The 14,418-nt window shown below is 43.1% G+C and overlaps 1 protein-coding gene across 17 annotated transcripts in view; it reads left to right on the top strand.

The window, feature by feature from the left end:
- LOC116873011 (transient receptor potential cation channel subfamily M member 3) overlaps positions 1-14,418 on the top strand; it is a 484,792-nt gene that overhangs the window by 314,118 nt on the left and 156,256 nt on the right. For all 17 annotated transcript variants that reach the window (XM_032866614.1, XM_032866613.1, XM_032866612.1 and 14 more), the window contains one exon: positions 11,640-11,763. In XM_032866614.1, coding sequence (XP_032722505.1) covers positions 11,640-11,763 — 124 coding nt within the window. The remainder of the gene's footprint in view (positions 1-11,639; positions 11,764-14,418) is intronic.

The raw sequence follows: 14,418 nt of genomic DNA, 5'->3' as shown, positions 1-14,418 counted from the left end.
ATTATATATGGTTTCACTTACTTGTGGAGCATAAGGAATAACACGGAGGACATTGGGAGTTGGAAAGAAATGAGTTGGGGGAGATCAGAGTGGGAGACAAACCATGAGAGTCTGTGGACTCTGAGAAACAAACTGAGGGTTTTGGAGGGGAGGAGGGTGGGGGTTGGGTGAGTTTGGTGGTCAGTATTAAGTAGGGCACGTATTGTGTGGAACACTGGGTGTGATGCATAAATAATCTTGGAACGCTGAAAAAAATTAAAAAAAAAAAAGACAAGATACACACATGTTTACATGTTTACTCTGGTGAAGCTGAGGTGGAAGGCCTAGACCAGTAGTTCTCAAGTGTTTATCTTGCATCAGAATCACCTCAAGGGCTTATTAAAAATCACATAGCTGGGCTCCATCTCAGATTTTCTAGTTCGGTCAGATTAGCTAGGTGGTTTGCTTTTCCAAGAAGTACCCAGGAGATGTAGATGCTGTTGGTCCAGGGACCATAATTTGAAAGCCACTGGTCTAGAGCCTCTCTCTGTCCAGCTGTCACTCACTCAGGCAGCTCTGAAGCACCTCCTCAAAATTCTAGGGGCTTCTTTGTGGAACACAGTTAAAGACCATTAATCCACAGATCAAGACCACAGTTCTTTGCTTGGACTCAAGACCCTTTGCATTCTGGCCCCAGCTGCTTCCTAGGGCCATCTCAATGAACCTTCCATTCACCAAACAACCAGGCTGATTTGTCCTCCCCACTGCTGCCTTAGCAGGAGATGTACACGTCCATGTCCCCACCTGCTTCTACAAGATAACCTCTTTCTCTTGTGAAGAGAAGTCGTGAGGACTTCAAAATCCACAAACACATTTAAAATGTGTCTGAGGGAGCCTCAGATAATAAAATGCCCTGGTATTTAATACCTCTACCTTAGAGGAGATGAATTTTGAATCATCCTGGCTGACAGGATAACCTGCAGCTTCTAGAAATAGAGTGGATTAACATCTCACCCGTGGTATCATTAATAATAGATAACGTTTGCAGTGTTCTTAATGGATTTCCATTAGGTTCCCCCACGTAGTTCTCATTGTTGATTACGGACCACAGGATTCATAAAAACTAAATAGAGCAGTGACCACGTGCTGTAGAAGCTTCTTCCACCAGAGACACACTAAAGATGCATTAATGTAGCATTCCAAGGTTAACTCACATCTGTACTACTTTGTTGTCAAGAAAAGTCTCCACTCAGCTTTCTCTTTAGTTGTCGTAATTTCTGGACAACTGTCCTCGAGTTGATATATATATTCATTGTGTTTTCTGGAGATATTCAGTGCAAATCAAGTATCCATAAGCAGTGATCCCTAAAATAAGCAGTAAAAAATCTATTCCTTTGAATTCATGGAGGTCCTAGTTCAGTGTCTTGGACACAAATCTAAAATTTGGAGTTCTTCAACACTGTGACATCCTTGGTATTCATCATTTGATAGTATATTTGAGATTTTATTATCTCTAATGCAGACATGACAAATAGTTTTCATCTTGAGTGTCAACAATAATCCACTGATACCAGCGTCCTAGGATGTTGTGTTGAGAATGAGTCTGAGGCCACATTTGGGCTCAGGGGAAAGAGTTCCATGGTGAATTAACAATGATGCAAAGAAAGAGCCATCCAGTCAACATGCCATGGGTGGCTACTTTTATTCTGGAGTGAAGACAAAGTGTTATAGATAACCCCATATATCACTACCAGACAATCATCAAATAGCACATTGAATTATGAAGCCAAGGGAAAAATAAGTTTATCTGCCTAAAATAGGTCTGGGAAATAGTCAATGTTTCATCAACACCGTGAAGTGCATCAGTCTAAATTATCTGACAATATGAGTCCTTCCCTACAGGCATAATACATAGGATATCAGAAACAAGAGGCTCTTTGTTGTGGGGTACTGTTTGAAGCTGCACTGAGGGACAGATTAACTGAGCAGTTGTCTATGGATAATTTATAAGAAAGAATAATTGAAAAACTGTGAGGAATTAATCTGTCACTAATCCACCTGAAAAAATAAAGTCTTACTTGCTCCCACATCTCCTAGAGTTGAATATGGGGTCCGAAGGAATCTTTGACAAATTACTTAGTTGAGAGCTGAGATTTAACCCACCCTTTCCCCCCATACCTGTGACCCTCTTCCCAAAAGCATACTTGAAACTGAATTTTTTTAAAGCTTCTCCATGCAAGAACCTGATCTAAACATGGTCTATCATCCACTCTCTGGGGTGGCTATGATAATTACCCCCATTTTATAAATAAGGAAATTGAGAACAGAAAGATTAGGACGTTTGCTCGACAGCTCCTGCTAGGGAGGGTCTGTCCTGGAACATTGGGGCTGGAAGCTATAGTCCTAGCAGCTACATGGTATTGCCTCTGGGAAGATGAGACCAATAACTGCAGGAGGCTTGCAGGCCCCAGAGCTGAGTGATTCTTCATGACAGCTTCCAGCTGCCCCCCTTCTCTCACGTGCTGGTGAGCGTCTGCTCTGAGTAAATGTTGGACCAGCCTTTAAAATATGTCTGTTAAAGAGGAGCCAGCATTTTTGCCTGCTCAAGAAGCTCCTACATCTAAGACTAGCTCTGATTCTGTCTTTTGCAGAGGGCCTAAAACAATAAAAATCCCACTGTTCCTCCTGCCTGGCTACATGCAATAGTCGTTGATGGGATGATCACAGAGGGTGTGTTCTTCCCTTCAGTTTGGGCAGCAGAGACGCTACCTGACCATGTGGCAGTCCCTGTATGCTTTGGCAACCTGCAACAGTGTTCACTCTTGGGCATGCTCATACCCAAAAGAAGGAAAGGAGAGAAATTACAGACACAGCCAACACTGCTGAGGATTTTTCACCTACATGTCTTCCTAATTTCTGCCCAAGGTAACGAGCTTGGCAGCCCCGTCTGCCTCAAGAGCACTGCTGTCCAGTAGTACCTTCTGTGATGATGGCAACGTCCTCAATCCAGTCAGATGGCCACTGAACACTTGAGCTGTCATTAGTGTGACTAAGGATTTGAATTTTATTTTATTTTATTTTTTTAAAGATTTTATTTATTTGACAGACAGAGATCACAGATAGGCAGAGAGGCAGGCAGAGAGAGAGGAAGGGAAGCAGGCTCCCCGCTGAGCAGAGAGCCTGATGTGGGGCTCGATCCCAGGACCCCGGGATCATGACCTGAGCCGAAGGCAGAGGCTTTAACCCATTGAGCCACCCAGGCGCCCCTGAGGATTTGAATTTTAAATTTATTAGCCGTACATCCATTTAAATTTGAATTGCCATGTGTGGCTAACAGCTCCCATATTGGATAACATAACTAATTGATCTACCACTTGGGGACCCCTTCCATGTCTGATGGATTTTCAGTGTCATTAGACATTGTTCCCTTCGTTGTTTAATTACATTCTTTCATCCAACATTCTGCGTTCAGTCATTCAACAAATATTTTTTTAAAAGATTTATTTATTTTAGAATGAGAGTGAGCAAGAGAGGACATGAGCTGGGGGAGGGACAGAGGGAGAAGGAGAGAGAGCATCTCAAGCAGACTCCCCACTGAGCATGGAGCCCAATGTGGGGCTCAATCTCACAACCCTGAGATAATGCCCTGAGCCAAAATGGAGAGTTAAATGCTTAACTGACACACCCACCTAGGTACCCCTCAACAAATATTTTTTAAAGACCTCCTCTGTTCCAGACACTGTTCTAGGCACTGGTAAAAATACACCTGTCAAAAAAATAGACAAAAATGTGGTTATGGAACTTAGATTTTAGCAGGGTCAGATAGATAGTAAGTAGTTAGCTTAATAAGCGCACTGTACAATACTTTAGAAAGTGATATGCTATGGGCAAAGAGAAGGGAGAACAGAATCAAGCATCTGTCTTCGGCACCTTGATCCTTGATGTAGACCAAGAAAAGAGAATACATAAGTAATACCACATGTCATTGTCCATGTATCCAAGGAGTTAGTCTAGTTAGGAACTTCTTGAATTAATCTGTCTTTATGAAATGCCACACACAAAATGGCTAGCACAGATTTTGTCTTATAATAGATACTGTGTGCCTCTCTTTACAACCCTCAACCCCATTGCACCACCCCCCTTCTGTTTCCTTTTGTATGTGTATCCGCACCTTCTGTTTTACCATATCTAGCTCAAGATTCTAGAGTGGATTTTTAAAAAAGTAAAAAAATAAGGAGAAAGTGAACACAAATAAGAACTGCTCCCTCTGGGGGTAGTGGTAAATGATATTTTTTGAACAGATCACATCCACAAGTGTGCAATCTTCCCGATTACAGGCAGCTTCTCCAAGATCATTCTCACCACCTCGCGTGACTAGATAAAACGCTCAGGAAAAGCCAAGGTGAACCACTTTTCTAAGCTACATATTAAGACAAGATAGAGGTACTATTTTCACAGGTCTTTGCTGATAGAACCCATTTGTATCTGGAGCTGATCTCCCATAAGGAGTTGGGCAAAGTAGGTTGCTCCCCATCCCATCCCATCTGTTGGTCACTTTTCTGGGTCCCATTTACATTTCCCCAACTTTTTGTCAAACAAGAAATGGTTTCTACAAACCATCAGCGTCTGTCAGTTACCTGTGAGTTTAACATGAAATATCACTCAACCTAAGAGTTGCTCTTAGGGATCCCAATGGTTGAGCAAAATATTTTTTGCTTCTCAGTTAATTAAAAGGAACTTTGGGCATCAGAGAAGCTGGGGAGTAATTCTGGGGGAAATAGTGGATCTTTGAAACCATGTTACTCAGTCTCAGTCCTCTCACACATAAGATATAGAACATCCTATCTCAGGGATAAAACAGAAGAAACCTCCCCTTGTATCTAGTCATTAAGCAACAAAATACTAACTTTACATAACCACACTGAGTTGAGCCTACATATTTAGGTCAGCGTAGTTCATTATGAGAAATTCTTCCTTCCTGACTCTCTTGTCCTCTAAGGTCAGCTCTGATGTTTTCAGATATATAATCTTTAGCAGATTAGTCTCCCACTGTAGTCTCCAGACTCTTCATCTGCAAAACAGTGAGCTCCTAAGTTGTATCATTAATTTATCCCACCCAAAGTTCAAAACCCTCAGCTGAATTTTCAGGTAAGCAATATGCAAACTCCAGAAATGTCAGAGGTTGAGATGTTATCTTACCAGTGATGAGAAACTATTGCAGGGTTTTCAGAAGGATGTGGTGGAATCATCCCTGCTTTGTAGAACAACCATTCAATCCAATGTGTGGAATGGATTAAGGGAGCATAGAGAAGAAACCGATTAGTATTCTGTTGGTCCCATCCAAGTAAGATGGGGGAGGGCCTGGGCAAAGGTAGATCAAGACTAATGTAAATTGGGAGGTGCCTGGGTAGCTCAGTCAGTGAAACGTCTGACTCTTGATTTCATCTCAGGTCGTGATCTTGGGGTCGTGAGATCAAGCCCCTTGTCAGGCCCCGTGCTGGGCGTAGAGTCTACTTATGATTCCCTCTTTATCCCTCTGCCCCTGCCCCACAAAAAAAGCATAACATAAACTGGAACAGTACTTTAGTAAGCCAGAATTTCTCTCTAGCTTTTGGCAGGTGATTGTTGTTGCTTTTCCTCTCCAAACAGACTTCAAAGCGAGATGAGGGCACCAAGAAAACACCCTGCTGGTTTTGATGGTGACTTAAGCTGGGCATTAAGGCTGACCCAAGCACATGCATATTTGGCTGAAGATGTCCCTTGCACACATCACTTAAGAGGGACAGAGTACAATGATGGTGTCTATGGACAAAAGTCTCTGGCCAGATGCCCAAGGCCTAAAAGTAACATCTGGTACCTAGTCCAAGCTAAAGAGATGTAAACAGGCCACTGAAGCAAAGGAGAAAATATTTGCCGGTTCTGTGCTTCGAATCAGTAATAACATTTGAAAATACTTCTAGTGGTTAGACTATCACTTTTAAGGAAAACAGTGATTCTCATAATCTGCTATTAAAAGAAAAAAATGCAAAGTAAGACACCTGAGGCTGTTTATCATTAAACTGTGGAAAAGACTGATGCTTTATAATGTCTCATCTGAACAGAGCCCCTTGACGGGTTTGCTGGTCTCCAGGATGACCACCGCCCATATATTCCTTCTCTGTCCATTCCTGCTTTCCTTCCACCAAGAGGTGGAGTCCCTCCCTCCTCTTGAACCCAGACTACTCTTAGACATGCTTGATTAATTCAGTGTAAGGAAATGACATTCTGGGACTTGTGAGGTTAAATCAGAGGAAGTCTTGACGTTTTGGCCTGGGCCTCTTTGAATGCTCTCTTGGAATCCTCAATTTAAGAGAAGCCAGTTATCGGGTATGAAGTCCATCCACCACGCAACCAGCAGAGAGAATAGTGCCAGCCAGTCCTCAGTTCTCTCCGCCATCCCAGGCTGGGTTCCAGACAAAGGAGCAGAGAAGTCATCTTGGACATTGCACCCCAGCAGATGCTTATGGAGAAGAATGGAGCCCCACACATATGGCCCTTGTTGAGGCACCAAAGTCATCTACAGCCATTCTGTCCTCTCCAGCTGAGGACCCAGATATCACAGAGCAGCCATGAGTCATCCCCACTGTGCTCTGCCTCAATTCCTGACCCACAAATCTTCAACACACAGGCAAAAAAAACCCAAAAAACTCTGTTACATCACTAAGTTTGGGGGTGTGCTACCTATTAATAGATGACCAGAATATATGGGTTACAACTCTATGAGTTCATTGAGGCTAAGACTAAATATTATTCATCTCTCCACCCCTCGCAGAGTGCCTGGCAGGCACCAGTCTTGTTTGCTGAATGAGTAAGTAGATGGGCAGAAATCTGCATGGAGTGTTTGCAAGTTTCCACGGTAATGAAGCCTCCTAAGTCTGCTATGCATCCCTCTTTCCCAAATGTAAGAAAGAACGGGTGATCTCTGACCTCTCTGAAGTGGGAAAGTTCTTTTTCCAGCTTGGATTGGGAGTGGCCTTATACCATGGGGCCGATCAAGAAGCGTTCCGGTGGTCTCAGGAGAGAGGTCTGTATTGCACACAAAGGCCCAGCCACTGGCTGTGCTCCTTAAGAAGATGGAATGTCAGTGAGCCAGGAGATGTGTGGGACTGTGTGTTCATAACACAAATGCTTGCATAAGGCTTGCTACGCATCAGGCCCTCTACAAAGATTAACTCATTAAATATTCACAAGTCTATGAGATAAGCACTCTTGTAATTCTCACTTCACGTATATGAAAAACATGACACGGAAAGACCCAACAACTTGAACGAGATCCTATAGCTAGCAAGTGACAGCTTTGATCTAGAGAGCCTAACCCTGGTGACTGTGATGCTTTTTTTATTCCCCACCCCTCTGGGAAGAATCGTGCTATTATTTGTGACCCCAGGGTCATGGCATTTGGGAGGAAGGGGTAACTTTTACTAAGCAAGAAAAAGGAGAAGAAGAAGAAAGAGGAAGGGGAGAGGGAGAAAGTTGGAAGAAGAAGGGGACAGGAAGAGAAGGAGAAAAGAAAAATGCCATTTTTTGGTGACCTTAGGAAAGACATATAACCTTTCCGTGTCCTAAGGTTACATGTAGTAATTTGCTTTGGCATGAAGCCAATGACAAAATTTCATTTTTCTTTAGAGCATTAGAGATTCTCTGGCAAATGATGTCTTTTAAGTGCCCAATTGTAATACTATTAATGATCTTTATTTATAGAGGTACAATGTTCTCATATTGTACGTGAAGAAATGAACCGAGAGCGTGTGTGGAGGGCAGGAGAAGGGCTTCGCTCCTCGATGAAAGCCATTAACCTAAGTCTAGCTCTTCATGTCCCATTGAATCCTAAATGTATTATCTTATTTTTAAATCAAGGAAAAAAACTCGGATATGGCAGGTAATTAAAGTCATTCTGAGAAAAGTGTGCACACATGGGTTGTATTGCTAACCTTTGAACAGAAAGCAAATAGCCAAGTTTGGGAAGGTCCGAGCACTGGATGAACATTGACCTATTTCAGATACTTCTGTGACTCATCCAAAAAGCTCCAGATCACAAGTTCAGCATCTAAATGGAAACACAAATGCCATAGTATGGAGATTTTCCTCACTTCAATGACTACCCTTCCTAAATCAAGAAACATTCTAATTTGAGGTATACCAAAAATAGCATTGGTCCATATGGAGCCACAAATTAGCATTTTCTATAAATAGGCATCATTTTGTCAGAGGCCCAAGTCTAAAATGAAAACTTTATATAATACTATGACCATGTTTTGATGTCAAGAAATTCTCAATCACTATTCTGGTGCCATAAAAAGAAATCTAAAATGGGCTTATTTCTATTTTTTGCTGGTGATTAAATATCATGGTCAAGATTTTTAAATCATTCCAGTGTTGTGCAGGAAAAAAAAATGGGAAGAGCTAGGAAAGCAGTAATTTCAAAAAAGTAGGCTTCCCAGTATCCTACAGAATATGGTCACAAAGTAAGAAAGGGTCCTTAGAGAAGACAGAGGAAGTCTTTGTGCCAAAAAGAAAACATCTCATTCAGCGTAGCAAATACTTGTGAGGAAATCAGAAGCAAATAGAATCTTCAACATACTAAATGCACTTTGCCATTGTCCTCACTCTTCCCCATATCTTCTTCAAACTCATCTGATTTCCTTCAGATGTCCTATCACAAGAAGGAAAAGCAATTTCCTAAAACAAATATATATACTTAAATTTCTACTTCCAATGCAGATGAGTAGGAAACCAAAAGATATATTTAGAGGTTTCCCACAGAAAAAGCAGCACCACGATGGAAGGCAGACTTGGCTCAAGCGCTGAGACCATCAGCCTCTGTGACTTTGTACACATCATTTGGTCTCTTGGGACCACAGTCTCCTCTTCTAAAAAATGGAATTACTACCTGCTTCGCTCTCAGATTGTTATGAAAATCAGGTGATATGATGCCGTTGTATGCCCTAAACCATGATGTGCTCTGAACACATCAGATGCTATACAGGATCTTCTTTTAAAAGTTCTTAAACTCTTCCTGCAAAAAGCATGGGATCTATATTTCTTTGTCAAAAGGGGGGAGACTTACAAAAGCTCATGAGTTAATAAAGCCAAAGAAGCATCAAAATGTTGATTTTCCTCTTGATGCAATCAGGATGGTACAAGAACTAACGCCAAAATAACAGTCATTTGATGTTTAATGAGTATAATTTAATCCTTTGGAAAGACTACGTCATGTTTGTCTCACCTAAAACCACTCTGTTCCATCAGTGATGAGCACCCCACACTTTAGAAAACACCAATCTAGAGAATCCTTATACTTCTAGAGGTAGAATTCTGGGTTTCTGTTGCTAAGTGATTTAACTAAAGGCACAACTTCATTCAGTTGCAAAATTGGGCTAAAAAGTATAAGGTCTTTATACTCTTTAGTATAAAGACATCTTCAAGGTCTTTCAGCTCTCCTCACTAATGAAGCTCACAATCGACTAAGTTGTACATGATTTCTCAGGTTTTCCAAACTGATAGACTACATATGAATAACAGGTCCCTCAAACAGTTAATGACCTCTGGGAACTGGGATTTCACTACAGATGGTTAGCAATGGAAAACAAATCTCGAGTTGTTATCAAAATTAAACACTTGCCGATGAATGATTAGATCCATCAAGTGGCTAATGAGAAGAGTGTCTTCTTGTGTTGTTAATCACGTATAGCATTTATGTATGCTCAGTACCGCAGAACCCTCTAGACCCATCCACATGGGTTGCCTGTCAAGTAGAGTGCTCATGTCTTGACCCTTCAGGAAATTTGGCGACACAGATGGGATCATGTCACTCTCCCGCAGGTTCCTCATTACCTGTGGGATAAAATCCAGTCTCTAACACCATCTCAAAAGTCTCCCATGATCTTCTCCATACTCACCCCTTTTTCAGCACCATCTTGTTTCACTCTTTCTTTTGCTCTCCATGTTCCAGCCATACCGACCCTATTTTTTCAGTCTGGGCTTGTTGGCACTATTTCTTCAGCCAAGAATGCTCTTACTGAGCCCTAACACCTCCCCAATCGTGCTATGCTCCTGTATTCTTCAAGTGTCAGATTAAATAGCACTTCCTCAAAGGAGTCTTCCCTGTACCCCCAGATTAGATTATATCCAACTGTCACAACTTCTCTACTTTATTTTTCAACTTCATCTGGATCATTCTCTTTTCCTAAATATTCATGGTATAAATCTACTTGGGGTGCAGAAGCCATAACCCCGTCCTCCATCGAGCTGCATGACACTCCAGGATCCTTGATATAATTCCGTCATGAGGGGTGCCCCTCCTCAAAGCTTAAGGCACCATATTGTCCAAGCTAGTGGGCTCAGGTGATCCTCACACAATCCTGGGGCACAGAAGGATATCCTCAAGCCTGCCATCTTGCTTTCTGGAAGCAACAAAATTTGTTATGCTTACACATGAAAGCAAATGTTATAATTTGCTTCTCAGGTAGTCACAGTGATGAAGAGAGGCCTTGGAGTAATGAGAGAAAGTGGCGTAAGGGAAAGAGTACTGGACAAGGAATCAGAAGACCTAGATTCTAGATCTAGCTCTAACCTTAAGCATCCAGCTCTTACAGCTAAAATACCTTTCCCTTTTCAATTGTACAGACCTTTTGCCTACGGGGTTCCCATGAGCACCAAATGAAATATTTATATTTTACTGCTTGTATAGAGGAGTTTCTGGTTCTTCGATTATGGAAAAAAAAATGATAAAACCATAAAATGCTAGGCAAAGTATGATAATTTTGTCACTAGTCCTTGGAAGCAGTTTTATCCTCCTGATTTTGGACAGAATCTATGAAGAGTAAAGTGATTTTTCATTCCCTGCCATCTGATGGCTGGTAAAGATAGCCCAGTTCTCACCAGGCCAGTTAGTGAAGGTGGCATTAAAAGTTATATCTGGTTCGTCTTCGAGAGGCAACAGGGCAGTGACTGGGTATCAGGTACCTCCCTTGCTTTCCCTCGTTCTTCTCTAGCATGAAAACTCTCTCCAGATGAAACAGTCCATATTAAACCTCCTGTGGGTCAGTTTTCTGTTGGCTTATGTCAAGGCTTGACATAAATGGTGATCTGAATCATAGGTCAGAGAAGTTACCACCTACAGGAAGTGGTTTTAGAAGAAACATAAGTCCCATGTCTCCTCAATGGTGCTCAAATTACTGAGGTGGAATCTTTTCCCCCCACAATTAGAGATGAAGTTGAAATTTAAATCTTCATATAAGTAATACAGTAAAGTTTTGCCACAGTGCTAATGAGTAAGGCTTTTTTTTTGATAAGAGCACTTGCGGAAGAGGGTATTAGACACATGCCATATAAAAGGAAAAGAGAGAGACAAAGGAAAAAAAAAAGAACCGAATTCATTCTTCTGACTTTACTCTTTTAGGTTCTGAGACATTAAAATGGATAATTATTTTTAAGTGTACTGTTGTTGTAGTTTTAAATTACCACAGCTGAAATAACTGTGGTGAGAAAAATACAGGAAGAAATAACTCCTGTCTAAACTCAATCCCCACAGTGCTTTCCTGGGTTCTAGAATATTCCTCAGAAACTCGTAGTGACAAGGAGCCAGGTTGACCTAATGTTGACATTGTTTCTAACTGCAGACTTATCAATGAATCTCTGAGGGACCAGCTGCTGGTGACCATCCAGAAGACTTTCACGTACACTCGGACCCAAGCCCAGCATCTGTTCATCATCCTCATGGAGTGCATGAAGAAGAAGGAATTGGTATGTCAACAGCATCCCCCATGAGCGGCAGAGCCCTCTCCATATTCCCTTGGTCCGTCAAAACATTTTCTTGAATCACACGCCAACTGTTCTTCATTTCCAGCCAAGCTCACAACGTTCCTCAGCCTCCATTGGCTCCTGTAGCCTCCTCCCCTCAGTAGCTAAGACACTACTTTTTGTGCCCGGATTTAATGAAGTGTGCACAGCCGGGCTTCCACACCCTAGTGAAGCTCGCCCCAATGCTTCTGATTGCCTCCACCAAATGAGTTGAGGAGAGAAAACAGGTATCCTCCTGGAAAATGCTTCCCTTCAAGGCTTTCCCTTTATTTGGGAGTAGGGAATTGCTGATGGGCTTATTGTCAAATATCTTAGTGACACAGGACTGCTATGCTAATATGCTCATCCATGCAGGTAGAAAAGGGAGGGATGTGCCCGCGGAACGCTGGAAACTTCCATAGCTTCTGAAGTGTCCTCCAATAGCTACTGAAACATTTCTTACATCTGGTGAAAAGTGTCTTGCAAATGTGGTATCATCACAGAGACCTTCTGTTAGAGTGAACAGAAATAACATGAGCTAACATTTAACGAGTACTTGCTATGTGCCAGGCAGTATGCTAAGTCTTTACATGTATTAACTCCCGCGATCTTTACAACGGGCCCAAGGAGAGAGGCGGGATCGTTATCCTCACCTGACAGATGAGGAGATGCAGACAGACTTGATTACTAAACGAGGAAGCAGGACTCCATACCGCAGTATTTCATCTCTGTGGAAAATGTTCTTAGCAGAACTCACCCCACCAAAGCCCACTCTGAGCGGATTCCCTGCCCACCTCCGTGGGCAGAACCTATCCTCAGAGGTCACAAGAGTCCGCCTGCTGACAGGGGAAGTTAAAAGAGCAGCTTAAATCAGAGCAGAAGCCTCACTCAGGCTTTGAACCACCTCAAGGCCACGTGGGCATCTGGGGACACTGGGGAGGGGACACCTCACCTCCAGCGGGGCACCAGGGCCAGACCCTGACAGGTTCAGCCACAGGGAAGCAGAGAGGGTTGGGAGGGCCTGGAGTGAGCCACTTTCAGCCAGCTCCCCCACTAGACCCTAAGCTCCTCCAGGCACGGTCTATAGTCCTCTTGCTCACGATGGTGTCCCTATGCCCAGGACAGTGGCTGGCATACACCAGAGCTCACTGAGACTGCCAGGAAGAGGGGGAGCAGGGGAAGTAGGCAATTTCTGAGTGTAAAAAGCCAACATTTGGGAAAACTGGCTTTGATTCAAGTAAGCAACACCCATGTCCAGAAAGCATCTGCATGACCTCTGTGAGAACCTTCAGCCCCTTCCAGGTTTGGGGTGTAAGTTGCCACCTCTAATCCTTGAGTGTCCAAGGTAGTCTGGCCACCTGGTATAGAGAAGCCAGTGCACAGATGGGTTTCACAGCCGGGAGCGCTGCTGCCCACAAGGAGACTATCAGTTCAAACTCTTCCTCTAGCCCCAAAGTGGTACGTGAACCCCTGAACCTGCCACACGAAGGATGGATTTCTTGCTGACTGCCTGCTAATGGCTTTCCAATGCCAGCCATGAGAACTTACCAGAACGCTCCATTTCAGAGGTCCTGTAAATTTCCTAGAAAAGCAGTTAAGATTAAAATTCCAGGAACCACTTGGAAGTCATAAAACCGAATGAAGGTGAATGTCCTCTCCAGATGAGGTATTTTGTAGGACTGTTCCCTGGGATTCTGCCTAACAGTCATTATGTCCCTTCATCATGGTCCCTGCTGAAAAGGTCAAGTGTATTTTAGTGACAGATACTCACTGCAGGATAGATGACATATCCCTCACTGTAGGCTAAGGCAATGCAATCTTAACAAGAAATACATTGTCCTCATTTCCATAACTGGGCAGGAATGAAGATTTTTTAAGTCATGTCATTAAAATGATTTTCATTTTTGGAGGGACTGTTTATGTATGTAGACAGTACTAGATGCTCTATAAAGATGTGGACAGGAGGTAGGCCTTGTTTCTTTCCTTTGGAGGGGACCAGGGGAAAGGACTGAGGTGGGAGAGGGAGGAGCACCCAGTCAGGATAAGCCCCCCCAGGGGCTGTCTTGCTGCGAAGCCCCAGCAGCTACTCCCCATGCTGCCCAGGATAGCACCTCCCAGGTCCAGAAAGCATCCGCATGACCTTTGTGAGAACTTTCAGCCCCTTGCAGGGTTGGAGGGAAAGTTGCCACCTCTAAGAAGGAGCCTTCACATGAAGTGGTATATGATATTTTGAGGACAGTCTAACCCTTGCTAAGTTCAGTGAAGGAACTTGGTTCCAGAGCTGAACTGACATCTTTCTCATCCTGGCATTGTCATAACTTCTGTAGTGAAGAACTTCATTAGGCAGGTGTAGTAGGCTTGTGAAACTTGAGCCTCTGGGCCAGGTGGCCTCATGGAAAATACCTCTTCATGGGCCTTTTGTGTTAATGCTTTCTATTCATTTCATATTGTTCTTGGAGAAATTTGCTTCTCCTCTCACGCTCTCACCCACACCCTCCTTTTCTTCCTCGTCTAGACTGTTTCTGTCCCCGCACTAAGCTGGTCTGCCCCAGTCCAGGACCCTCCCGCAATCCATTCTGTATGCTGAAAGGTTGGCAAACATCCGGGGTTTGTGCGCCG

The sequence above is a fragment of the Lontra canadensis genome, unplaced genomic scaffold (assembly GCF_010015895.1).
Source record: "Lontra canadensis isolate GAN:19392208 unplaced genomic scaffold, GSC_riverotter_1.0 scaffold31, whole genome shotgun sequence".
NCBI lineage: Eukaryota > Metazoa > Chordata > Mammalia > Carnivora > Mustelidae > Lontra > Lontra canadensis.
The sequence above is the reverse complement of the archived record's forward strand: the minus strand, read 5'-3'. Positions and strand labels throughout refer to the sequence as shown.